The sequence below is a fragment of the Erinaceus europaeus genome, chromosome 4 (genome assembly GCF_950295315.1).
Source record: "Erinaceus europaeus chromosome 4, mEriEur2.1, whole genome shotgun sequence".
NCBI classification, from domain to species: domain Eukaryota; kingdom Metazoa; phylum Chordata; class Mammalia; order Eulipotyphla; family Erinaceidae; genus Erinaceus; species Erinaceus europaeus.
Window position 1 is genome coordinate 103,948,949 of NC_080165.1, and position 23,241 is coordinate 103,972,189.

The window sequence follows — 23,241 nt, forward strand, 5'->3', positions numbered from 1 at the left end:
ACACTGGAGGAATCTTTGGTGCTGTAGCATCTCTCTCTCTTTCTCCCTCTCTCTCTCTCTCTCTCTCTCTTTTGCCAATGACCTTGTAATTCCTCTCCTGCAGATATATCCTAAGGAACATAGCCATCCAAAAACAGATCTGTGTATAACTATGTCCATATCAGCATCATTTGTAATAGCCCAAACCAGGAAGCAACCCAGGTGTCCAACAACAGATGAGTGGCTGCGTAAGTTGTAGTATATATACATAATGGAATACTTCTCAGCTATTAAAAATGATGAATTTACTTTCTTAATATCATCTTGGATGGAACTTGAAGGAATCATGTTAAGTGAGATCAGCCAGAAAGAGAAGAATGAATATGGGATGATCTCATTCATGGACAGAACTTGAGAAATAAGAACATAAGGGGAAACACACAGCAGAATTTGGAATGGGTTTGGCATATTGCAATAAAGTAAAGGAATCTGAGGAAAGGGGGTTTTCAGGTCCTGGTGCATGATGATGGAGGAGGACCTAGATGGGAGGTGAAAATGATTTGCAGACACCTACCATGGTGAGATGAGAAACTGTATCCATGTGTCAACAACTGCACTTACTGTAAATCATTAGACCCTCCAATAAAAAGATGAAGATATAAGTTTAAAATGCATTATTTTATCCACTACTGCCAATGTGGTTTGTGGTGGCAGGGAGACCAGACTGGCATCACCACTGTCACCAGCCCAAGGAAACTGTAACCAGCCTGTGTGTGGTACTGAGGCAGGATTGGTACCCATTACAGGGCTCAGTTAGCACCTGTCACTCACCCACCTCCAGGACTACTGGGGTTCATAAGTAACTGATGAGTCCAAAAAATAATAATAACTTACATACAAAACACAGCACAGGTTTTTAAAGTTCTTTTTTTCTTTAAAATGTATTTAGTTGGGGTCCAGCAGGTGGACCACCCAGGTAGAAAGCATGTTATTGTGTGCAAGGACCAGAGTTCAAACCCCAGGCCACCACATGGCAGCATCTGCGGGGGAGATGTTTTGAGAGTGATGGAGTGGTGCTGTGATGTCTCTCCTCCTCTCCATCTCTCTTCTCTATCTCTCTCACCATCTGTCACACTAAAAGAAAAAACAGGGCCACCAGGAACAGTAAAGTCATGTAGGCAGCAAGCCCCAGTGGGCTTGTGGGAAAAAAGAAAACTGTATTTATTCATTTTAATGAGTGAGAGGGGGAGAGAGACACCAGGGCATTACTGTATACATATCTCTGGTGGTGCCAAGGCTCTGGCCTGAAAAGCACAGCACTTATTCATTTATTTATTTATTTATTTATTTATTTATTACCAGAGCTCCACTGCTCCAGGCTGATATTTTCAGAGAGGGGAAAGACACCAGAGCACCAAAGCTTCCCCAGAGCAATGGGGGGTAGGCTCAAACCTGCGCTATGCTCATGGTACAGTAGGTATACTGCTCAGGTGAGCTACTTTGCCGGCCTGTGAAAGCAGGGGTTTGAAATGTGTGACTGAGTGCATGCACTTTAACCAAGATGTTTGACACTTCCATCACCTCTGAAGCCCTTCATGCTCAGAAAGTTCATCCTCACCCCCCACCCTCCAAACAATCAGTGGTCCCATTTCTCCCACCAAGGCTGCTTCTGAAGTGTTCCATCAGCTCCATCATGCACTTTTCTGTGTGGCCTCCTCCTCTCAGCATAAGGGGTGGGAGACACATTCATTTTTTCACTGGCACACGCTTGTCATCCCTTGTTCAGGCTGGGGTTGAGTAGCTCCCTGTTGAGTGAACTGCCACGGTATATGGGTGTATGTGTTCATTTGCTTGCTGGGGGACATTTGGATTGTTGTGAACAAAGCTGTTGCGAACACTGCCATGGATGAAGCTTTGAGGATGTATGCTTTCACTTCTCTCAGTAAATGCCTACATCTGTTGTGATAGGGTAGCTGGTTAACTCCATTAAGAATTACCAGATAAGTATTAATGGGACAGGCCTGTCAAATTTGAATCAAGCAGGTGGAGACTTTTACTCCTTTGTTTTACACCTTTTTTATCTAGCAAAATGTCTAGTGTTTTATAGACAGAGTCAGAGCATCAAAGAGATAAAGACAGTGTAAGAGCCCACAGCACCTAAACTTCCTCCAGTGCAGTGGGGGCTGGGCTCAGCTCAAGTCTGGGTCATGCACATGGCAAAGCAGCACACTATTCAAGTGAGCTATTTTTTTTACCAACCCTAATAGAAGCATTTAAATGTAAAAATGTCCCTCCCTCTACAAGATACTTTAATTGCTCTCCCACAGATTCAATATGCTGTGTGCCTTACTACAGGCTGTTGTAGCAGGATGTCATAGATGAGATGACTTCAAAACAGACACTGACCTCCTCCAGTTCTGGAAACTGGCAAGTTTAACATCAAGGTGAAGCAGACTTGGTGTCTGGAAGGACCCTATGCCTCATTTGTGTCTGGCTGTCTCTGCTGTGTAGTCACACAGCAGAGGAGATAGAGGAAGGGACCCCCCCCAGGTCCCATGTGTGCCCTCCCAAGGCCTCCACCTTCTAGGATCCTCACACTGAGGGTTAGGACTTGAGCATGCTGGTGTGGGGATGACACAAAACATCCAATCCATGATACCATATTTTTACTGTCATTCAGTTTGGGTTTTTCTCTGCAAGTTTCTCTTCGAATTTCTTCTCTGACCCAATTGTCAATATGCTTTCCAAATATTCGCATATTTTGTAGATGATTTATGATTTTGAGTTTTTCGTTTAATCTCATGATATCAAAAAGATGGACTAGACATGATTCAATACATGAATCCCAACAGCACTGTGAATGCACAGGCCCTGAGTTGATCCCCAGTGTTTTATTAAAGACAAGAATATTTGTGAATATGTTTTCTGAATTTGTTTTATTATCGTATTAGAGCTAAAGACATCAAAGGCTCTATTGCCACTGGAAAAGATGACACTGGTAAATCAGTATAATAAAATAACAAGAGCTAATCAAGTCACCAGTTTCAGACACTTGGATTAAAGGATATGTAGTACACAAGACACTGGAGGACCAGGTATTTGTTCCCTGGGACATTTCAGTCAAAATCAGGAGTATAGGGGGATGGGGTAGATTCCCTAACTATGCTTGAAAACCACGGAGAAGACATAATGGAGTTAAGGATTTCAATTCCCCATACCCAGAGAGCTTCTGAATTCTCTAAGAGAAGCTTTATTTCTTGTGGGTGTATAGCTATGGTTGTTGAAAGACAAATCTAAAATCTAACCCTGCGGGTGGCTGAGTAATGGCATGCATGGAACCCCGATCTTTGAGGGGTATCCTTTGTTGAAGTGGAAGCATAATTGGGGAGAAATAGGATCCTAAAAATTAAAATGGAAATGGAGAGGCGAATTCTGATGAAGCTGAAACATTAAGAGAAAGTAAAATAGTGGGGCGGGGTAAAAAAAAGAGAGTGGAATAGCTCACCTGAATAGTGCGCTGCTTTCACATATGCACAACCCAGGTTCCAGTCCCACCCCCCACTGCATTGAAGGGAGTTTTGATGTTATAGTCTCTATCCCTATCTCTCTAAAAAGGATAAAATAAAATAAAATAAAATAAAGCTGAGGCCTCAAGCCCCTGAATTGAACAGAATGTCCTTTGTCTCCATTGGAAACTGCTGTGGTTCTCCCAAGGTCACAGGTATGAGCTGACTATTAGCTCTATAGCTAGCTACACACACACACACATTCCCCCCTTTTTTTCCTATGGCCCTGCCTTCTCTTCCTAAGTCACATCTACACCTATTATTACTTCCTAGTATCCATATCCTTCCTATTTTCCTCTTCTCTCTCAGGTTCCTGATGGAAGGAATTGGGTTTCAGAGCACTCTGTTCATCTTCCCTTAAAATTTCTCCCCCTCTGAAAGTATGGACCATAATTATTTGGGGGTACAGGAGGAAGGAGTCCTTAATTGCTTCCTTAATTGCTTCTCTGCTAGACATGGGTATTGGCAAGTCAATCTATACTCCCAACCTGAATAACCAGATTTAAAAAAAAATTATTTATAAAAAGGAAACACTGACAAAAACCATAGGACAAGAGAGGTACAAATCCACACAACTCCCACCACAAGAACTCCGTATCCCATCCCCTCCCTTGATAGCTTTCCTATTTTGTAACCCTCTGGGAGTATGGACCCAAGGTCATTGTGGGATGCAGAAGGTGGAAGGTCTGGCTTGTGTAATTGCTTCCCCACTGAACATGTGTATTGACAGGTCAATCCATACTCCCAGCCTGCATCTCTCTTTGCCTAGTGGGGCATAACCAGATTTTTAAGGATTATTAGACAAAAACTCTGAACTGTTATTGATTCCATGAGGCCCGCTGGTCCAGAGAACGCTTCCAGGAGACCCGCCTCTTCATCTCCATTGCTTATTCAGTCTTTGCAGAGGGAGGCATGGAACTTGGAGAATGACCACACACCCTCTCTTACATGGGATGTTTCAGATGTAACTTAATTGCTTGAGGAAATCAAAAGTGTTTGTAACTTTTTAAATCAAATTTATCCACCTATATTTGTTGCAATACTTTTCTGTCTTACACTTTCTCTTCTCAGGAACAAGAGAAACTCTTACTTATTTTTTGCCACCTACTGCTAACTGCTATGCTAATCAAGTCATTGGGGATCTGTTTCACTCTTTTCTTTCTCTACCTATTATTATTATTATTATTATTATTATTTTACCAGAGCACTGTTCAGCTCTGGTTTATGGTGATGTGAAGGACTGAACCTGGGACTTGGAGCCTCAGGCATAAAAGTCACTTTGCATAACCATTATGCTGTCTACCCCTGCTCTCTACCTCCCTTTTGGATGATTTCTAGTGATATGTCCTCGGGTTCATTATCTTTTTTTTTTTTAAATACATTCTAGCTACTGTCTTTTATTTCTTTCATTGCCAAGACTTCACTGTTCTGATCTAACTTTTCCAAATAGAAAGAGACAGAAAGAGAGGAAAAGGTAACACAATATCAAAGTTTTCTCTAGCTTGATTGGGGCCATACTCGAACATGAGCTGCACCTGAGTCACACACATTACAAAGCAGGTGTACTATCCAGGTGAGCTATCTTGCCAGTTCTATCCTACTTACAGTTAATCCCATCCAGTTAATGTTTAGTTTAGACATTATTTTCAGTTGTAGTATTTTACCTGGTCTATCTTCGCTGGAGATATTTTTTAAATGATTATATGATACTTATGTTACCGTCTTTAACAATTCCAACATCTGAATCATCTGTTTATCTGTTTCTACTGCTTATTTTTCTCTTGACTTTTTCACAGTCCTAGAGGCTGGCATTCTAAGATCAAGGTACTGGCAGATTTGGTTCCTGGTGAAGGTTCCGCTCCCTTCCTGGCTCACAGAAAGCTGCATATCTTCATATCTTATAAATTTTTGTGTTATGCCATAGATGTACCTAAGGATAAATAATAGCTGACGTCTTTTCAGTGGTTCTTTCCCCCAAGAGGGTATTTCCCTCTTTGTTGTGTAGCTAGAACAATCAACCAGAAGTTGGATAGGTTTAGGGTAGGGTTGTAGTTTGATGCTTCTATACAAGTCTTGGGATTCAATTAGATAGTGCTGAAAGAGCTTGTGTTTATTTTTTGGTTCATTACTGTTTTCTGTGCTGATTTGGGTCTCCTATCTTTGTTCATACTGGAAGTTGCTTATGATGAGGGTTTGTCTAGATCACATTCACTTTTAGCTCTAAGGACTAGAAAGCAGAGTTATAGGAGATCTACATGACTGCTAGACTTCAAACGGGCAAGGCCTTCAAACCATGATGCCCAAGGTGGTCAAAATGGCACCCACAGGTGTAGTACATAATGCATAGTAGGAGCTTGACGGACAGAGAGAAGGTAGAACATGATGTTCAAACACACCCTTTCTGGAGTTAGAATTCAAGGCATAGCTCCAGTGTCTTTGAGCTCTCTGATCCAAAACATTATTCAGCTTCTGTGTATCAATTTTCCATGTGGAAAATGGGTGATAATAACACATATAATAATCAATGTGATGATTAAATAAGCATAGTGTCATCTCTGGCTTTTGGTGACAAGTATGACCCTTTTCAAGAGTGAATTGTTGAGGCTGAGCAGAGAACAGAGGTAGGGAAATGGCAAAGGCTTTCATAAATCTCTCAACAACTGTTATAGTGAAGTGTCTTTCCTGATGCAACTAAATTGACCTCATATGTCTGGAGAGTATCTTAGGACAAAAGGGAGCTTCCCACTTGTCTTTTAGTACACTGCCTTTTGTCACTTCTTGGCCTCTACTCCCCACCCCCAAAGCTCCCAGACTCCAGAAACTGGGCCCAAAGGTTCAAGTTTTTGGCAGAAAAGAAGTTCTGACGAGCAAAGCATTCCCTGCTCTCTCTCCCCTTCCTCCACCCTACCTGAGCCACCCCTGGGAGAACAGCCCATAGAAGCCTCCAGGTGTTCAGACAGGAGTCTGCAAGCATCATAGAAAGTGGTCCCCAGCCCTCAGTCATGGGCAGCTGTGTCTCCGAGCTCCCCTGCCTATTAGACACATGACAGCACATTGACTAATGGCTGAGAAGCGAAGCCTGAAAATGCTCTGGCTGAAGAACTTGCAGCAAGACTGTTAAGAGAAGAGAGCCGGCTAGGAACAGAGCCCAGGGACATGCTGACAGCCAGGTGGCCACTGAGCCCAAAGCGGCCTGTCCAAGATGCTGACAACTCAGATCCTGGTTCCAGAAGGGTGTGAAGCTGCCTGAGCCAGGGATTCAGCACCTGTTACTTCTGTTTTGGCTCAAGACACCATGCTTCTCTAAGAAGTGCTGTGATGGACACAACCCACACACCCACCCCACCCCACTCCCCTGGACTCTGTCATGCAAAGGATGAACTCTTTAAAAGGGCTCTGGTTGGAGCCACAGCACCCAGCAGAAAATTCTAGAAGTGGCTCCAATCCCCTCCAGCAGAGCTCTCCCCTCACTCAGCACTGTTTGTTTGTATTTGCAGGTTAATCCAGCCTTGTCTCTCCTGTTAATCACCATGCTTGTGGGGCTGCACCCACCTGCCCACCTGTGGGAGCTCTTGCTGATAAAAGAAACACACTTCCAAGTGGCCAGCGGGTGGTGTGAGGTGTGTCTTGTCCTTCTCGCTGGGAGGGGAGTTCTCCAGAGCCTGATAACAGAGGTGAGCGAGTCTGACTCTGCAGAGACTGAAATTTTCCTTCCCTTTCCTTTCCTTTCCTTTCCTTTCCTTTCCTTTCCTTTCCTTTCCTTTCCTTTCCTTTCCTTTCCTTTCCTTTCCTTTCCTTTCCTTTCCTTCCCTTTCCCTTCCCCTTCCCCTTCCCCTTCCCCTTCCCTTCCCTTCCCTTCCCTTCCCTCCCTTTCCTTCTCTTCCCTTCCCTTCTCTTCCCTTCCCTTCCCTTTCCCTTTCCCTTTCTCTTTCCCTTTCCCTTTCCCTTTCCCTTCCCTTCCCTTCCCTTCCCTTCCCTCCCTTTCCTTCTCTTCCCTTCCCTTTCCCTTTCCCTTTCCCTTTCCCTTTTCCTTCCTTTCCTTTCCTTTCCTTTCCTTTCCTTCCCTTCCCTTCCCTTCCTTCCCTTCCCTTCCCTTCCCTTCCCTTTCCCTTTCCCTTTCCCTTTCCCTTTCACTTTCCTTTCCTTCCCCTTCCCTTCCCTTCCCTTCCCTTCCCTTCTCTTCCCTTCCCTTCCCTTCCCTTCCCTTCCCTTCCTTTCCTTTCCTTCCCTTTCCTTTCCTTCTCTCTCCTCTCCTCTCCTTTCCATTCCTTCCCTTTTTGTTTTCCTTTTTTCTCTTCTTTCCTTTCTTTTCTTTTCTTCTTTTCTTATTTCTCTTTCTTTCTTTTCTTCTTTCTTTCTCTCTTCTTACTACCAATGTTATCACTGAGGCTCAGTACCATCACTACAAATCTACCACTCCTTGCAGCCATTTTTTTTCCCTTTCTACTTTTATTAGATAGGACAGAGAGAGATTGAGAGAGAAGGGGGAGGAAGAGTGGGAGAGAGAAAGAGAGACAGAACTACCACTTGTGAAGCATCATCCTGCAGGTGGGAAATGGGGACTTAAACCTGGGTCCTTGTGCATGGTAATGCTTAACCAGATGTGCCACAACCCTGCCCACCAATTATTTTTTAATTCGACAGGACAAAGAGAAATTGAGAGGGGAAGATAGAAAGGGAGAGACACCTGCAGACTACTTCACTGATCGTGAAGCTTCTCCCCTGCAGGTAGAGACCAGGGACTTGAACTTGGGTCCTGGTGATGTGTGTATTCAACTGGGTGTGCCACCACCAGCTGGCTCTAGGAGTTCTTTCAAATCTTCCCTGATTTCCTCCCATCACAGATGGTCTTAGGGGCTAAAGACAAGGTGGAGGGAGGCCTGAAGGCTGATGACAGCCACTAAGATACCCTTCCCCTACCCTACCCTGGCACCCCCTATTAGGAACTTGGCTCTGGGGCCAGTGGGGTCAGCAGAAAGGACTTAAGTGAAGTGTCCAAAAGGTGGCTAATAAGGACTCAAGAGCAGGTGGGCTAAGGAAATAAATGGCACCTGCAGGGCCTTCTCTCCATGTTCATGAGCTCAGTTTGCTCTCTGTGCTTATACATTCAGGTACAGTTGGGGTGTCTCCATCAATGCACACAGCAGAGGATGGAAGAACACTCCTGCTGCAAGATTATTTGTTTTCTACCCATAGAAACCATGTCCTTCTGGGTAGATTAGCAAATGGGGCATGGAGTTCACTGATGGCATGTGCATCAGGCTTTGGGTTGATCCCCAGTATCACATGGGAGAGCCATGGACAGCACTGGGAAGCTCCATGACAGGTAGAGCAGTGCCCTAGTACCTCTCCCTCCTTCTATCTCTCTCTTTCTAAAAGTATAGAATAAAATTTGGCTCATAGAATTAAGAGATGGGTCACAGGTAGGTGTCTGTAAGACCATGTGTGGGACCCCAGTTTGAGGCCTGGCATCATATGGGAGATACTCCATCAGGGGAGAACTGTTCAGTGGTGCAACTTTGATGTGCATCTCTCTGAATGAAAAAGTGGGCCAGAGTAATGAAATTGAGCCTACATGAAGCTTCAGTTCCACAAAAATGAGGCCAGAAGGCATCTTAGAGGTCCTGAGTTCATTCTATAGGAACACAATTTAAAAATGATTATTGGGGGGAGTCAGGAGGTACTGCAGCAGGTTACATGCAGGTGGCACAAGTGCAAGGACTGGCATAAGGATCCAGGTTCAAGACCCTGGCTCCCCACCTGCAGGGGAGTCACTTCACAGGCAGTGAAGCAGGTCTGCAGGTGTCTGTCTTTCTCTCCCCATCTGTCTTGCCGTCCTCTCTCCATTTCTCTCTGTCCTATCCAACAACAACAACTAACTATAATAAGAGCAACCAAAGGGAAAATAAATAAATAAATATGAAAAATTAAAAATAAATAAATAAAAATGATTATTGGGGCAGGTGGTGTTACACCCAGTTGAGTACACACATCACCATGCTCAAGGACCTGGGTTTGAGCCCCCACTCCCTACCTGCAGGGAGGATGCTTCTCAAGTGGTAAAGCGGATCTGCAGGAGACCTTTTTCTCTCCCTCTCTATCCCCTCTCAATTTCTATCCCCTCTCAATTTCTCTCTGTCCTGCCAAATAAAATAGAATAAAAGGGAAAAATGATTATTAGGTGTAAGATTAAGACTTTGCAGATCAGAGAACTTGCCATCCTCAGTTAAAGGTAGAGGGTTATAGAAATTAATAATAGCGCTGGTGAGGCCATTCTAGACCCTGCATTCTAGAACAGCTAGAACTGAACAATTCCAAGGGAGAAGCCTTAGAAGCCAATCTGGAAAGTCTCCATGGAAGCAGTGGCATCTGGAGATGGGAAGGTTAGTGTGCAGTAGGTGCATCACAGAGGCTGGTTCCTAACAGGCAGGTTTCAGGCAGCCCCAGGGGAAGATTCTGTGGCTTCTCTGGGGCTGCGTTCCCTGGTCTGGAATCTTCCCTGAAACTTCCCCAAAGTCACAGCCCTTCAGTAGGTATTCATGACAGGGGCCTTTGAAGGTGTTCTTCCTGAAACCCCCCCCCAACTTCTCCCAGGCCTGGGGAAGCTCATACAGAGTCCCCATGCCCTGGTCCAAAAGACACAGGCTCCAGGAAGGCACAGCTGCCCTGCCACTTGCACTGAGAGGGTATCTGCTGTGCCAGGAGAAGCAGGTTTGACTGCCTAGGTCCAGGAGAGCCAGAACTCCAGACCAATATAGAGGTGCATCATCTCTCTGCAGGCGCCAGACCCAAGGATATTATTTGGAGAACAGTTTCTCAGGGAACCTGACCTGGAATCCTCTCTGCCCCATCCACACTGTCTCTATTGGAATTGCAAAGCAGTCCAAAAAAAAAAAAAATACTTTCCTTTCTTTTTCTTCTTTTCTTTCTTCCTTTTTTTTTTTTTTGTTACCAGGGTTGTTGCTGTGTTCAGATGACTGCATGATTCCATTGTTCTCAATAGCCATTTCTTTTCTGATAACATGTGAGAAGGAGAAAGAAGAGTGCCAGAGGGAGATAGAAAGGGGAAGAGAGAGAGAAAAAGAAAGACACCTGCAGCTCTACTTCACCATGTGTGAAACTTTCCCCCTGCAGGTGGGGACTAGGGGTTTGAACTTAGGTCCTTGTGCATAGTAACATGTTTGCTCAACCAGTTGCACCACCGCCCAGTCCCTTGGATGGAGCTTTCTAAGAGAAGCTTCCTACCTGGAATGGGGGCACTGCCACACCTGTACCTTCTCCCTCCTACACAGTATCTTCACCCCAGATCAGCACCTGCTGGTTCAAGGGACACTGGGAAGGGAATAGCCATAAGATGGGGCCATTTTCTGACTGTGCAAATGCATTTTGCAAAGAAGCCTGGCAGTTTCCTTGTGAGTACATGCTCATGTCAACTTTCCTGAACTCATGCCAAAAGGTGGCTTTTATTTTGTGTGCTCCAAGCACTGCACAGTATGGGTTCCCTATGACACCAGTCAGCTCTGTGTAGTGACCATTAGTGTCTGTCCTCATTTACAGATGAGGATGTAAGACCTTCAAGAACCAGGTCAACCTTCTCTGTCCTCTCTGCTTCCTTTGAGTCCAGAGAGCAGGTGACCAGAAAGAGCTAGGAAGTAGCCCTTGACAAGCTTGATCCCAGGCCTTCATTCCTGACTACCATACTGTATAGCCTTCAGAGTAGTTACTTCTTGGGCTGGGTGGTGGCACACCTAGTAGAGCATACATATTACCCTGTGTAAGGACCTAGGTTCAAACCATCAGTACCTACATGCAGGCAGAAGTCTCAGAGTGATAAAGCAGGTCTGCTAGTGTCTGTCTTTCTCTCCCCCTCTCTGTCTCCCTATTCCTTCTCAGTTTCTGTCTTTAAATAAACAAATAAATAAATGGGAAAAAAGTGTAATGATGCTAAGAAGATGAATTTTTAAAAAATGAAATTCTGTCCTGCTCCACTGCTAATATAAGCCTGGTCTGCTATGGCAGAAAGACAGCAGAATCATCTACAATGGGTAGTAAAGGGGCAGAGGGTAGATAGCATAATGGTTATGCAAACAAACTCTTATGCCTGAGGCTCCAAAGTCCCAGGTTCAATCCCCCACACCACCATAAGCCAGAGCTGAGCAGTGCTCTGGTTAAAAAATGATAATAATACATTTTTTTCTATTGTGCTATTGTTACAGGCTTCTAGAAGCAAGTTGGCATCTTCCATATTCTGGCTGACAATTTCCCAGTTAGAACTGTGAGTTTATTAGGATTCCTTTCTATCTTCTATAAGACCATAAATGTTTAGCATTGTTAAAATTCCCATTGCTTCATAATATCTTCCTTTATAGTTTCGCTATTTGTGTCCATGTGCCCTTTGAGATATTGCTTGTTGCCCAGTACTAGAGCCAAATGTAAGTAAATATTTCATATTTGGGGGGCAACACCTGATTTCAGGTACTAAATTCTTATATGACAATTGCACAGTCACATCTCTTTTGCAATTTAATATACTCCTTATTGTGTACACACACACACACATATAAAATTAACATTTCTCATTCTCTTTTGCTGCTTTGAATATTCCACCAGAAATGAGGTACTTGTATGTTAAAGGATCCTTAAGTCAACTAAAACTGTTTAGAACTAATAATAATAATAATAATAATAAAATAGGTATTAAAATAGCTCACGTGGATAGTGTGCTGATCTGCCTGTGTACAACCCAGGTTTGAGCTGGGCCCTAATAACACACTGAAGGATGTTTCAGTGCTGTGGTCTCTTCCTTCTTTCCATCTTTTCTTTCTTTCTTTCTTTCTTTCTTTCTTTCTTTCTTCCTCTCTTTCTCTTTAATGGGGGGGGTTTAGTGGTTTACAGAAAATAAAGTTGTTGATACATATGTAAAATTTCTCAGTTTTCTGAAAAACAATCTCATCCTCAGCCTAGGTCCTCCTCCACCATCATGTGTTAGGACCTTAAAATCACCCCATCCCCCAGTCCTTTACTTTGGTGCAATACATCAAACCCAGTCTAAGTTCTGCTTTGTGTTTTCCATTCTGTTCTTATTTCTCAACTTCTGTCCATGAGTAAGATCATTCTATATTCATCCTTCTCTTTCTGTCTTATCTCACTTAACATGATTCCTTCAACCTACATCCAACATGGGGTGAAGAAAATGAATTCACCATTTTAAATAGCTGAGTAGTAATCCATTGTGCATATATACCATCACTTTCTTACCCAAAGAGACTCTTCACAGAATGGGAGAAAATCTTTACATGCTATATATCAGACAAAAGGCTAATAACCAAAATATGTAAAGAGCTCAACAAACTCAGCAACATAAAAACAAATATATACTTTCCCCATATTTGGGAGCTACTCTCTTCCCTGATACAGCTTTTGAATCCTTTTTCCAACTATAACACCATCTCCCCAGACAATAACCTGGGTCCACCTGCATATTAGCTGTCAGACTCAGGCAAAAACTAGTAAAGTCATAGGCCACTTGGAATATACCTAGAATAGACCTACTAGCTTTTTCCAAAACAAAGACCCCAAATCTTTATCTGCAATATTTTTGCCTTTAGGCTCATGATTAAACAATTTGTTCTACTTTATATCTTAACTATTTTTCAGCCACCAGGTTCCAGATGATACCATGATGCCAACCAGACTTCCCTAGGCAGACAACCCTACCATGTGTCTTGGAGCCCTACTTCACCAGAGCCCTATCCCACTAGGGAAAGAGAGAGGGAGACTGGGAGTATGGATCCACCTGCCAATGCCTATGATCAGCAGGGAAGCAATTACAGAAGCCAGACCTTCCACCTTCTGCACCCCACAATGATCCTGGGTTTATACTTCCAGAGAGATAAAGAATAAGGAAGTTATCAAGGGAGGGGATTAGACATGAAGTTATGGGGGTGGGAACTATGTGAAATTGTATCCCTCCTATCCTATAGTCTTGTCAATATTTCCATCTTATAAATAAAAAAGAAAAAAAAAAGAAACAGGCTGGGAGTATGAATTGACCTGTCAATACTCATATCCTGTGGAGAAGCAATTACAGAAGCCAGACTTTCCACCTACTGCACCCCATAATGATCCTGGGTCCATACTCCCAGAGGGATAAAGAATAGAAAAGCTTTGAGGGGTCGGGCAGTAGCACAATAGGTTAAGCATACATGATGCAAAGCGTGAGAACCAGAGTAAGGATCCCAGTTCGAGCCCCCGGGTTCCCACCTGCAGGGAGGTCTCTGATTAAAAAATCAGTTAAAATTTTTTTTAAAAAATGACCCCATCCAAAAATGGGGAGAGGATATGAACAGAAAATTCACCACAGAGGAGACCCAAAAGGCCAACAAACATAGGAAAATGTCTCCAAGTCACTGATTTACAGAGAAATACAAATAAAGACAACAATGAGATAGCACTTCACACCTATGAGAATATCATACATCAGAAAAGGTAGCAGCAACAAATGCTGGAGAAGTTGTTGGGGGCAAAGGAACCCTCCTGCACTGCTGGTGGGAATGTAAATTGGCCCAACCCCTGTGGAGAACAGTCTGGAGAACTCTCAGGCTAGAAGTGAACATTCCTTATGACCCTGTAATTCCTCTCCTGGGGATCTATCCTAAGGAACCAAAAACAACCATCCAAAAAGATGTGTATATACATATGTTCATAGCAGGACACCTGGAAGCAGGCCGGGTGTCCAACAACAAATGAGTGGCTGTGTTTCGGTCTTTCCTTCTGCCACTCTCATCAGAATGGGGCCATCTATCCAGCTACCGGCTGGCTTAGGACAAGCCTTGGGGTTCAATTTCATACTGCAGAAACAATAGATAGCCCCTGAGGAGTCAGGACACTAGCTGAGGAGCCTCTGAGATCCAGGAGCCAGGACTGAGCCATCAAGTCCTCCCTGGAGCACAAAGACATAGGGGCAGGGAGAGGTGGGCACTGCATGGAGAGTAAAGCTCATACCAGCCCTTGCACTCAAACACACAGATACACACTTCTGCCTCTACCCTCCCTGCAGGCCTAGCTGCCATCTCTCCCTGAGTATAGAAAGCATGTCACCCCCACCTCTGCCCATCCACAGGGAGTATCCCTGCTGCCTCAGTGACAGAGCAGCAGGACCCAGCCAGCAGCCACGGTGAGGCAGAGCTCACCTCATGGATCCCAAAGTGGGCATAGGAGTCGAAGTAATAGTCTCGCGAGGTCATCTCCTCTGGGTTCAGCAGCTTGGACAGCTTGCCCCGGCCTGGGCAGCTGGGCTGGGTGGACACGTGGTGGACACACTGCACAGGCTTGGTGGGCACGACGGGCTGAGGGGGCTGCACAGGGGGGCTGCTCACCTGCAGGGAGAGAAGGAGCCCCATTAACAGCATCTGCCCCCCAAACCTGTCCCTCTCCCTCCCGGCTCCAACTGGCTGCCACTGGGTGGGGGCAATGGACAGTGATTCTGTGACAGTCAGAGCAGGGGTGAGACATGCTACCAAGGGGTCAAATGAGCCTGGATTTAACTCAGTTCCACTTCTGACCAGTTGCATGCCTTCAGCCAGATAGGTCTCAGTTTCTCTCTCAGTTAGGGGAATAATAATATCTTCCTTTACTTTGATTCTTGCTTTTCTTTTGCCACCAGGACTATTGCTATGGATTGGTGCCTGCACCATTCTGCCATTCCTAGCTTGTAGTGGTTTTTTTATTTTTTATTTTTTCTTTACAGAAGGTAAAATACAGAGAAAGGAGAAACACCGCAGAATCACTTCACCATTCAGGAAGCTTCCAGCCTCAAAGTGCTCAAACCCAAGTCCCCATGCACAGTGCTGTGTGCACTCTACCAGGTGAGCCGCCTGCCACATGCTCTCTATTTTGTTTGTTATAAAGGTGAGAAACTCCAGCATGATTCAGTCATTCTATGCTATTCCAAGGATGGAATCCAGAGCCTTGTGCCAACAAGGCAGACACTACTGCTGAGCCACCCAGCAAAGGTTTGCTCTGCAGGCAGGTGGCAAACACTCAAAGACAGGTGTAGGGAGCTGGGAGGTGTTGCATGAAAATGTCCCAGGTTCAAGCCCCGGTTCCCCATCTGCAGTAGGTGGGGAGGGAGGGTAGTTCACAAACAGTGAAACAAATACTGCAGATATCTCTGTCTCTTTCCTTATTTATCTCCTCCTTCTCTCTCAATTTTTCTCTGTCTCTGTCAAGTAAAGGTAAAAATTGTCCACTGGGAGCAATGGATTCATTGTGTAGGCACCGAGCCCCAGTAATAACCACAGTGCCAATTAAAAGAGAAAGAAAAAAAGACACACAGGGGGACTACCTAGTGTCACAGAGACTCCAGAGCCAGTCCACTGAGTCCTGTGTCCCTGCTCAGCCTCTTACTAACTGTGCAGCACTGGGTAAAATCATTAACCTCTCCCTTCCTCAGCTGTCCATCTCCACACTGAGAAGAGTATGAATGATCCTTATCTCTGGGAGCTATTCTGAGGTCTAGGCTTGCAACTATAAGGTGCTGAGCAAAGGGCCCAGCACACTGAGATAGCTCACACATAGGGCATGTGTGTCACTGCAAGTGTGGCCCAGGATCAAGTCCTGACACTATGTGGAACCAAAGGAAACTGCAGTATCTTCCTCTCTGTGTGTCTTTTCTGTCTTTCTAGCTAAATGAAAAAGTGGTGTGGATTGGTGGAATCACGTATCTGTAAGGCCCTTCAGCTCAGTAAATAGCGAATGAATGAATGAGTGATAACTAAGCTGAGTCCCACCTGTACCCTTAGAAATCTCAAACAGTAGGCCACTCCAAAGGTATCACTTGTGTCTCATGCCTGCCATCAGACCTCCTGGGCTCTAATGCATGGTCACACCCTGCTCCCCTCTCCCAGTAGATGCCACATCACACCCCCTGCCCACTCACTACCAGGAACAGCTCTTTCTGGGCTCCCCAAACTGGATGCCCAGGCCAGCTCTGCACCCCACTGCTGCTCCCTGGTGCCAAATAGCCTGTCCTCCACCATCTGCTAGAGGGAGAGGACGGGGGACTCAGGCAACCTCGCAGGAGCACAGCTTAGCCAGGAGAAGAACCTCCCCATGACTACCACCTGGGAAAGACAAAAGTGCAGGACACAGAGAAGGTGGGATGTGGGACAGACTGAGCTTCCATAGCCAGTCCCTGGGGCTGGGAGACAGGGCTTCATGGTCCTGTCCTGGGTCTCATGAACTTAACAGCAGACATTGAAAGGCAGGTGTCCCTATGCCAGAGTGCAAAGCCTGGGGCCCAGCCAGGCTCCTTGTGTACCAGACAAATGACCTTGGAAAGTCACCTGTCCTCACTAGCTCTCGGTGTCCTTCTCTGTAAAGCAGAGACTGAAGACCTGCCTGAAAGTGTCAGCATGAGGATGGATGACTCCACATGTGCAGAGTTTAGACTACTGCCTGGAATAGAGTTAGTGTTCCATTATCATTAGTATGTATGAAAATTTTATTTATCTTAATGAGAGAGACAGAGACAGAGAGAGAGAGAGACCAGACCAGAGCCCTGCTCAGCACTGGCTTATGATGGTGCAGGAGATTAAACCTGGGACCTTAGAGCCTTAGGCATGAAAGTCTTTTTGCAGGAGCCTGGGTGGCAGTGAACCCGGTGGTCCCCACCTGCAGGGGGGAAGCTTCGTGAGCAGTGAAGCAGGTCTATAGGTGTCTGTCTCCTTCTCTCCCTTCCCACTCAAATTTCTGTATCTATCAAATAAGATATTAAAAAAGAAAGCCTTTTGCATAACCACTATATTATCTCTCCAGCCTTCTATTATGACTCTGATGATTACTCAGATAGCATAAACATGCCCCTGTCCTTTCCTGTAATTCTCTTCTGTGACCTGGGTCAGTCCAGACTGCCTCCTGTCCAGCCAAGAAAACAAGGAGGTCCAAGGACACTGCAGATCAAGAAATCTTAGCGGGTCTACACCTGTGGGCAGAACCACCTCAACAGTGCTATGACCCAGGCTGGAAGGGAGTGAGCTGGAGGAGCGAATGTTTCCTGATGGATCTCATCTGCAGCCTTGGGGAAATAGAAGGCACCCAGTGAGCATTGCCAGGCCTGTGAGTTTCTGGGCCGCTGCTGGCAGAGGTGCCAGGCAGCCTCATCAGAATGCAGCAGGTGCGCCTGCCCGCAGCTCAGCATGTTGGTCACGGGCTCTAGGAGGCTAAAAATAGACCATGTCAATTGCACTCTCCCGTGCGGACTGCAGAGTCACCTCTAGCACTGAGGAGGGCTCTGTGCATACAGCTGACCCCAATCTGGACCCAAATTAAATACACAAAGGAAAGGTAGAATCCCCCACTGCTCCAAGGACCAGGCCAAGGTCGCAGAGCCCTTGTACATCCTTTAACTGCCATCCCACTGGATTCCTGTTTCTCTGTAGCCCCCTAAGGCTTTTCCTGCAGCCAAGTGACACAGTGTCTGCCAGGTGTACATGTCCTACATATAAGATAACAAGATAGGTTTTCAGGGGGTGGGGAGGAAAGGAATCATTCACCTCCAGACCACAGGTCTTGGGGATAAAGGTCACTATCCAGCCCCAATTGTTCAGGAGGGCTGGGAGAGGCAGCAGTGCCCTGTGATTCCCAGGGACTCAGCCACCTGTGTGTAGTTTTTCACTTCACCTGCTGATACCTGCCACAGCCAGGCCCTGTGACCCCAAGAAGCAGCTGACATATGGGAACAGTAGCCTCAAGGGATTCCACTTTCTAGTTGGGATGGAAGACTTGGTAATAGAATGAGGCTTGTTTTACAAGGGAAGATCAAGCAAGTAGAATTGTTCTGAGGATTCAGAGGAGGATTCACTTCAACTCCATGAAAATGGGTCAATTGGGTGGTGATGCATGGTAACTCATCTGCTGTGACAAACACAACACAGTAAATAGATATAATGAAATCTGCCATGCACCCCTGACACCCCCAAAATGTGACACACCAACAACTGCTTCAATGCTAAGGAGAGAAAACAAAAATAGTAAGAAAAAGCCTGAGATTGCTGTCAGTGGGGTGAGGTGGGGAGACTTCTGTATGGGCTTTGTTGGGAGGGGGTTTGAGGAGGAAGAGATGACTGGAGCAGAAAGTCAAGAGGCTGGGGAGTCAGGCAGTAGCGCAGTGGGTTAAGCACACATGGTGTGAAGCACAAGGACCAGCATAAGGATCTTGGTTCGAGCCCTGGCTCCCCACCTGCAGGGGAGTCACTTTACAAGCGGTGAAGCAGGTCTGCAAGTGTCTATCTTTCTCTCCCCCTCTCTGTCTTCCCCTCCTCTCTCCATTCCTCTCTGTCCTATCCAACAATGATGACATCAATAATAACAACAATAACTGCAATAACAATTTTTTTAAAAAGGGCAACAAAAAGCGAAAAAATATAAAAATTTTTTTAAAAGTCAAGGGACTGGAGAACAGTGAGTTTGTTTGGGGGAGTAACTGGTTTGGCTGAGGCAGTAGGAGACTGAATCAGAGGAAATGATGACCAGACTGAGTGACAGGAATTGAACATAAGGCAATGCAGAGCTGGAGGCAGGTAGTTTGAGGTGTAAGCTCTGCTTGAAGAAGGTTAACTGATATGGCACAGTCTGGGGTGGGGGGTGAGGGACAAGACAGGATTGGGGAGGTCAAGTCAGAATCCAGGAGGCTATTTTCAAAGTCCAGGCAAAAAATAATGAGGACCTGAGCCTCTGTCATACTGGAGGGGCTGCCAGCCAGAGCAGCCACAAAAATAGAATGTCCTGGAAATGGCAAGTGATGGCAGTAAGGGGAGAAGAGAGAAGCTGGAATTGAAGGTGATGGCCACATGTCAAGCCCAGGCAGCTGGGGGAATGGCAGTGACATGAGTGGAAATAAGCAAGTCAGCAGAGAGAGAAGGTGAGGGATGGGAAGGGGAAGTAATGAAGTTCAATTTGAACAGTAATGGTGATGGCTAAAATGTCGCTAAGTCCACTGAGGGAGGGACAATGCCCAGGCAGCAGATAGTCACCCCAGCTGAAGCTTCATCGAAAGGTGAATGATCAGATGAGAAATTGGGTTCTCACGCACGAGGCAGAGTAAAAGTAATACCCTTCATCTTGGAGGGCACTCTGACAGACCAACAAGGAGAGAGGAACATCCCCAATTTAACTCCAGATGAAAGATCTTACAGTCAATTCACAGGAGAGTCGGCACAAGAGGGAAATTAACAGTGAGCAAAAAAATAGTTCACCTCTTTAGCAACTGGGTAACTGTCGGTGAAAAGGAGAAATTAGAATTCTAGAACACCTCAGAAGTTTGACACTGCGACCCCCCCCAAAAAAAAAACACCTATCAACAGGCTTCACTTGTAAAGATTGAAGCAAAATAGATATTTTTTTTTCACCTATTTTTAGTGAAAAGGTGAACAGGTGGAGACTCTTGGGAAAAGCAGTTTGATGAAAGGCATTAAAAGTGTTGAAGAGCACTAATCTTTTCACTTAGTAATTGTGTTTCTTTACTTTGCCCTAAGGAGAGAATTGTGGATAATCACAAACAAAGCTGTAAGAATTTCATGACAGCACTATTCATTGGCCAGAAAAAGGGAACCCTCCTCCATAAACCAAACTGCTTATATATAGGACAGTCTCTAACAATAGGCCATTACTCAGGCTCGTGAAATGCAGAAGAGTGTTTAATAATACAGAAATAGGATTGTCATAAACTGTGGCTTGAGAAGAATCCAGGAGAGAGGAACAGACATTGCGGTCATATTTTTAAAATTAAAGCACAGTGGCCCAGGAGGTGATGCAGTGAGTTAAAGCATTGGACTCTCAAACATGAAGTACTCAGGTTGAACGGAGCCTTTTCCCAGGGGCACATAGCTAAGGTCAAGTTTAACTTACAAATGAGGCCCAGGAAGAAATAGGTAGCAAGGGTCTGGGAGGTGGCACACCTAGTTGAGCTTATATATTGCAATATGTAAAGACCCAGCTTCAAGCCCCTGCTCCTTACCAGCAGAAAAGAAGCTTCCAAGTGGTGAAGCAGGTCTGCAGGTATCTTCCTCCATCTCTATGTCCCCATTCCCTGTCAATTACTGCTTCCATCCAAAATTAATTAATCAGAAGAAGTAACTACTAACAGCCTAGAACAATTAAAGCAACACACTGTTGTAAAGGCTATGGGAAGATGGGTTCTCCTTTCTCAGAATGTCCTATTACAAGTCTCTAGAAGTGGTGGCCTCAGAACGGTGGCTTCAGAAAGTAGAAGCACATGGGGTGGGGGTGGGGGGCTTCTCTACTTAGAGGTCTTTAATCTGTTCAAGTGAGCTTTGAGTCTCTAAGAAGGGAGAGGGTGTCAAAAGTCCCCAGTTCATGGTAATGGCCACTGTTCTCTCCTGATAAATCATTATACTTCTCTAGAAATGAACGTTCCAAGGGAAAACCTTAGTGGGGGGGGGGGGTTCTGTCTGCTTCTCTGCTCCAATTTACCTAAGTCACTTTTGAGATGACTGAGACTTCACCCCTAGAACACTCAAATCAGAGCTTGTGAGCAGAACTTGGTTTTATTGTTTGTTTTTCTACTTGTTCTTTTTGGTTGCTGAGGCTTCATCTTGACTTTTTCAGATGGAGACAAGAGGTTGGCACACCTGGCAGAACACACACATTACCATGTGCAAGCACACCTGCAGGGAAAAAGCTTCATGAGTGGTAATGCAGAGCTGCAGCTATCTCTCTCCCTGTTCTCCTCTCAATTTCTCTCTATCCTATCAAATTAAAATAAAATTTTAAAGAGAGAAAGTACAGACAAATGTTTGTGCTGGAACATTCCCTGGTGAGGTGGAAGCTGGGCTGAAATCTGGGTCACACATATGGCAAGGCAGTGCACTATCCAAGTGAGCTATCTTGCCAGCCAATGGGGCTACCTTAAGAAACCCCCCAGTTTCACCTGTGAAGTCCTGGTGCAGACAGGCCTGGGGACCTGCTTTGGACCCTGGCACTGCTGCAAACCCCAAACAACATCAGCACCCCACCAAGAGCAGCCAGACCAGAATATGCCTTTACTCCCACACAAAGAGCAAGCAGTGTGTGTGTGTGTGGGGGGGGGGGGGGGCAGGTGATGGGAGCCAGGCACAGGGCTTGTCACTTGTCACTGCCAGCGTGGCTCTACAGTTTACAGGCAAGGAAGTCCCCACAGCACCACCAGCCCCAGCCTGTGGGCTCTGGACCCACACACCTCCTCTGACTCCGGGCCAGCTCCATGGCTACTCTGGGAAGGAATCTGTTGCATTTGTTGGGCCTGACCTATTTCTCCAATAAACGGAGACTGGTTTCCAGGTCTTAGTACCTTTCTTCCCAAACCTCCACATATTAGATTCTGTCTTGATTTCCTCTGATCTTTTTGGCTTTGAGGGATGTCAGGTTAATTGAATGCTTGGCTCCTGGTTCTTCCTCCTTAATGGGTGACCCCACCAAAGCTGTCTTCCCAGGTGTTCTCCCCTCTGACTCCCTGCCCTCCCTACCTCCAGGCAGCAGGAGTCTCCTGCCCTCTGACTCCAAGCAGGTAGTCTTCAGAAGAACAATCTGACCCAAAGCTCAGGTGCTGTTTTGAGGTTGCTCCTGGGCTCTGTGCTGGTCCCAGGCACAGTTGGTCCCCTGCAGTGCCCTCTGTCTTCCAGTTTCTTTGGCCTCCAGACCCTGATGCAACCTCTCCATATCCCCACTCTCCAGGCTCCCTGCCCCCTTCCCCTGAGCACCCCACACTGGCTCTCTCTGTAGCCAGCCTTGCTCTCCTGCCTTTACTCTGAACCCCCAGGGTACCTGATTGTTGTTTGTCTTTTCTTCTTGGCCAGAGGCCTCTGCACCTGTCTCAACAATAACAGATGTTGCACCTTCCACTCAGAAGTCCCCTCCCTCCACCCGGAGATCAGGACTCAAGTGCTTCCGTAAAACAGATGAGGAAAGAGGGATGGATGGCACTCCTCCCCTACTGTGCCCAGAAAGGGGAGTGAGGTGATATAACAGTCCCCAAAACACAAGGCTCAACAGTCCTCCAAAAGCCTTCACAGGGAAGAGCCTGGGATTTCCAGCAGAAAAGGTCCAGAACACCTGTAATTCCATCCCTACAGACTTTCAAGTGGCTTCAAGTGCAAATTCAAATGTGCTGGTTAGTTGGTTTCCCAACAAGCTCTTCACAGCCATGGAACCACCAGTGACGATGAGAGAAGCACCTGGCTCACCCACTTGGCAGAAGCCATCAGCACCAAGAGCTGCCCCTTGGTCCCAGACCCCATCAGCTGAGGACTGGAGGCAAGGGAGCTGCCAAGCCAGAATTCAGAAAGAAAACTGTAGGCTAGCTGGTAGAGCACCAAATTGAGTGCGCATGTTACCGTGTGAGAGCCCTGGTTCAAGCCCTTGCTCCACACCTGGGGGGGGGGGGGGCTTTATATTTCTTCCTTCCCTCTTGACTTCTCTCTGTTCTGTCAAAAAAAAAAAATGAAAGAAAGATAAAAGTGGAAAGATGGCCACCAGGAGTGGTAGATTTGTGTTTCAGGCACTTCTTCTAGCGTTTGCCCTTCTTCCGTAGCCAGTCAACAACGTCAGGTTGAAAGGTGTCAGGAGCTGCTTGTTGCTGGCTTTGAAAGTGACTGGGATCCATGTGGATTCAGTCGGCTAGGAAGGATCGTCAGTTTCC

General features: G+C 45.8%; 1 protein-coding gene across 2 annotated transcripts in view; it reads right to left on the minus strand.

The window, feature by feature from the left end:
- PRMT8 (protein arginine methyltransferase 8) overlaps positions 1–23,241 on the minus strand; it is a 90,349-nt gene that overhangs the window by 39,261 nt on the left and 27,847 nt on the right. For both annotated transcript variants that reach the window (XM_007526253.3, XM_060190265.1), the window contains exon 2: positions 14,738–14,923. In XM_007526253.3, the coding sequence (XP_007526315.1) occupies positions 14,738–14,923 (186 nt within the window). The remainder of the gene's footprint in view (positions 1–14,737; positions 14,924–23,241) is intronic.